This window comes from Lactuca sativa, chromosome 4 (genome assembly GCF_002870075.4).
Source record: "Lactuca sativa cultivar Salinas chromosome 4, Lsat_Salinas_v11, whole genome shotgun sequence".
Lineage (NCBI taxonomy): Eukaryota > Viridiplantae > Streptophyta > Magnoliopsida > Asterales > Asteraceae > Lactuca > Lactuca sativa.
Window position 1 is genome coordinate 253,672,570 of NC_056626.2, and position 3,940 is coordinate 253,676,509.

At 34.7% G+C, this 3,940-nt stretch overlaps 1 protein-coding gene across 1 annotated transcript; it reads right to left on the bottom strand.

Moving 5' to 3' along the window:
- Nucleotides 1-1,787: 1,787 nt before the first annotated feature.
- LOC111889157 (probable WRKY transcription factor 7) lies at nucleotides 1,788-3,940 on the bottom strand. The gene is made up of 3 exons (XM_023885299.3): nucleotides 3,092-3,940; nucleotides 2,856-2,981; nucleotides 1,788-2,141 (listed from the first exon to the last, which is right to left on the bottom strand). The coding sequence occupies exons 1-3, from the start codon at nucleotides 3,856-3,858 to the stop codon at nucleotides 1,979-1,981; spliced, it is 1,056 nt and encodes a 351-aa protein (XP_023741067.1). The 5' UTR covers nucleotides 3,859-3,940; the 3' UTR covers nucleotides 1,788-1,978.

Here is a 3,940-nt window from a genome sequence, read left to right on the forward strand (position 1 = left end):
CATAAGAACAAGTTAGTTATCATAGTTAAAAGTATGGTATGAGGATATATATATATATATATATATATATATATATATATATATATATATATATGATACGTGTTATGAATTTGGACTTAAAAATCAATATGATGAAGTTTTGTGAGATACAATGTTGTCTTAATAAGTTAAGGCATATGATAAGGTTGTTCAAAAAAATTTGTTATGTTATCTATAAATGGGAATGAAAAGATTATATGATCAACTAGACTTTAAATTATCTATTAAGCTCTTAAAGAAATAAGTTTGAGTTAAAAGAGCTTAATTATGTTGCTTGTATAGGCTTTGGCAAAGAAGATTGATCAAGTGTGCCAATTAAAGATTTGAAGCTAAGTGGTAGGTAGTTTTCACTAACAAGGTAAGTTCTATGGGACAATTATGTAGAAAATACATGGTTTAATCTATTAAGGATCATGTTTTATTTTACTATTTTTAAGAGTAAATAATAGTCAGGATCTTGGGTCGCTTGATGTGGTTGAGCCCATACAGGGTATTTATGAGCCTTGTCTTGATATTTTTCGACAATGGTCAACGTCTTTGGTCACTTAATGTGAATGAGCCCATACGAGGTGTTTACAGGGCTATGTTTGGATATTTTCCGGCATTGGTCAGTTTCTTGGGTCACTTCATGTGATTGAGCAATGGTTAGCGTCATGTGTCATATGATGTGACTAAGCCCATACAAGGCAATTATGAGACCTTATCGTGTGATTTGCTCTCGACAGTGCTCAGTATTTTTGGTCATAGAATATGACCAAGTCCATATGAGACAACATGATAAATTATGATATAACGGACGACTCTACCCAATATTGTACATCTTTTAGAGGTAAAGTCGAGGGTATCTTAATAAGTTGTATTGTCTTCTCGGTTTTTAAGACTTGATAAGGTATCAAATTTGTGATGAACCCTAAGATTCATCGGAATGTAACCAAAGGAGTATAAATAGTTCGTTTATATATAACATGGGTAGGCCTGTAAGGTTTATTAGATTGTAGTCATACTTATATATCTTAAAATATATATAAGTTATATGACAGAAAATAGACATAAAGTGTACATATTTTATTAAAATGTTTAATGATGAATTGATTGACATTTAGTTGAGAGAATTTATGTAAATCATGTGTTTATGATCATGCAAATTGTGTATAGTCGTTATCCATATAACTCACCGGACAATGTTATCTGATGTTTGTTGTTAAATGTCATATGTTGCACATTTAGGTATGACACATTAGAAGATAGTGCTTGTATTATAGAAACCGATTTAGTTTCTATAGAAATGGTATATTCATTGATGTATGCTTTTAAATGTCACATGTTCCATGTTTAGGTACGAAGCATTAGAAGATTATGCTTGTTTGGTAGCACCGTAGCAATGAACTTTTGAAGGATAGAAACTAGATCTAGTTTATATAGAGATTATATATTCACTTATGTACTATGGTTTGTTCTGTATCATATAACTTATAAATCATTGTATAATGATTTAGAAATAGAAAACTGTGACCATTTTTTGATAAGCATAACTTGAATCTCATAAAATGTATTAAAACCATAGTAATTTGTTTTATAAAAAGGCGGGTGGTCCATGCTTACACATTACCTCCCCTTTATTTTATACTATTGGAACTTAGGTATACTTGTAGACTTCAATCAAATACAAATATAACACGTAAAAAAACAAGAAAAATCACAATTTAGATGATAAACATACCGCTCAAATCAAGAATTAAGAATCAATATACACGGAAGAGAGATTAACATTAAGTTATTTATAAAACAAACGTCTAAATGCACATCAAATCTCTCTTGATAAGCTACACAAATCCTTTCTCCCTTTACAACTTGGAAAAGTCACAATTGAGATTTATATTTTGTTTCTCATGTTAAATTACGATTTTTGTGATTTAAATGAACACTACTTTCATGCAATTCAAGATGACTCAAGAACTATGGCTCCTGGTGTGTCGTTCACATTGTGAGAATGGTTGTGTTCTCCTTCGTAAGTCACAATTAGCATAGAAGCATCATCCAAAGCTCTCTCAACATGCTTTCTTGCAGGACAACCTCTAAGACTGCTACATTTGTAATAACCCCTAAATGAAGAAAAGAAACAAAACAAAAAAGATCAATTAGATGATTTTCAATTTCACCCTAATCAAATATGGTTTTATTAAAAATTAAAAATACATCTTTATAATTTTCATAAAAGATTTATATAACCTATATGTTTTATCAGTTATACATAATCATATTCCCCATTATTATTCCTCGCACTAAAAGAATTTAAAAAATATATTTTAAACAAGAGAATCACCTTTGTTCTTGGTTGTCTAATCTTTCAAAGTTGTTTTTGTTTTTATCAATGTGAAATGAATTAGTTTAGTTTTTAATACAAGAACAAAGTAATTTGACTATTTCTAGACAGGTTGACTCTTGTTTCATCCTTTTCGAATAATACAACTCTAATAATTGACGAGTGACATTCCATTTGATGAAGGAATTCTCTTTTGGCATTTCTTTAATGGAAAAGTCTACTTACTAAGGACCCACATGGTTAATTACCAAAATGCCCACAAACATGAGTCAAACTTTCACACTCAAGGGACGACTTCATTCTCCACAATGACCGCACAATTCCCCCACAATTATTTTCAACATTAAATAATATATCGATGGATGCCATTTCGTCAACGAGTCACCGAGTTTGTGACACTCACTGAGTTAATGACCCAGTTCTTCCGATATCAACTATGATGAACTGAATCAAGGTAACAAGAGATCTTGAGACTAAAAAACAAGAAATTTACCTCGGATGTGGAGAACCTTTGATCGGTTTTTGCCCGTATTTCCTCCACGAGTAATCGTCCGGCGGTATATCGGCCATCTTCATGCTTATCGCCGGCACTCTTATCTGCTTCCGCATCCTCGATTTTCTGCAAATTTTGACCAGGTTAAAAACAAATCCCAATTAATCAAATCCCAGAATTCAAAATTTGATGATTGTATGTATCGGTGAATCTTTGTGTGGAAGATGATGAATTACCTTTTCTTTGAACAATGGCAACGCCCAGAAGAATTAGCGCACTTGGTGTGAGAATCATCCATGGAGTTACATTTCCTTTTGAAAGAAGAAGATGACAGATTCGGCTGACAACCAGAGGAGGCCTGAGACATATTTGTAATCTGAAACCCAGAAGACATCGACGGCTGTAAACTATCTGTGTCTCCTGTCAACGTCGACCTAAAGGAATTCACCTGAGAGGCGGGAGGAGGAGGAGCAGCAAAACTAATGGTGGTTACCGGAAAATCTTTCCGGTCAAACGATCCGGATATCGCCAACGGATGGTGGAGAGTCGATTGCGGAACTGGTGGCATACGCTGCTGTATCGGCGCCGGAGAATACAACTTCTGATGGGGAACACTCGCCGGCGCAGGAACCAACGGAGAAATTTTCTCAGGTGGGTTAGAATTAGACACAGAAACAGAAACAGGGCCACGTCTGAACCGAGCATGACCGGTGCGATTCCGATCAAGAAGAGAGATGAATTTTTTAAACTTGGTAACTGCAACATCTACAACCGCTACATAGTCGGTGGTTGCAGATGAATCCGTAGCTCCGGCAGGCGGAGAAGAAGACGATGAGGACGTTGTGTTAGTATTACTCTGATACGATTGTGAAGATGAAGATAGTAATCTGATGAAATTCTCGACGCTTTGTAGACCGGCGGCAGCCGCTTCTTGGACGGAATTTTCTTCAATTTTGTTGTGTAGAGCGGTGGTTCTGTAAGCATTCATCAAATCCACCGCCATGGAAAATTCAAACAACAAACCCCAGAGAAAAAGGTAAAGATGAAAGAAGGGGATTTAAGGATTTATGGGGTCTGGATTCAAC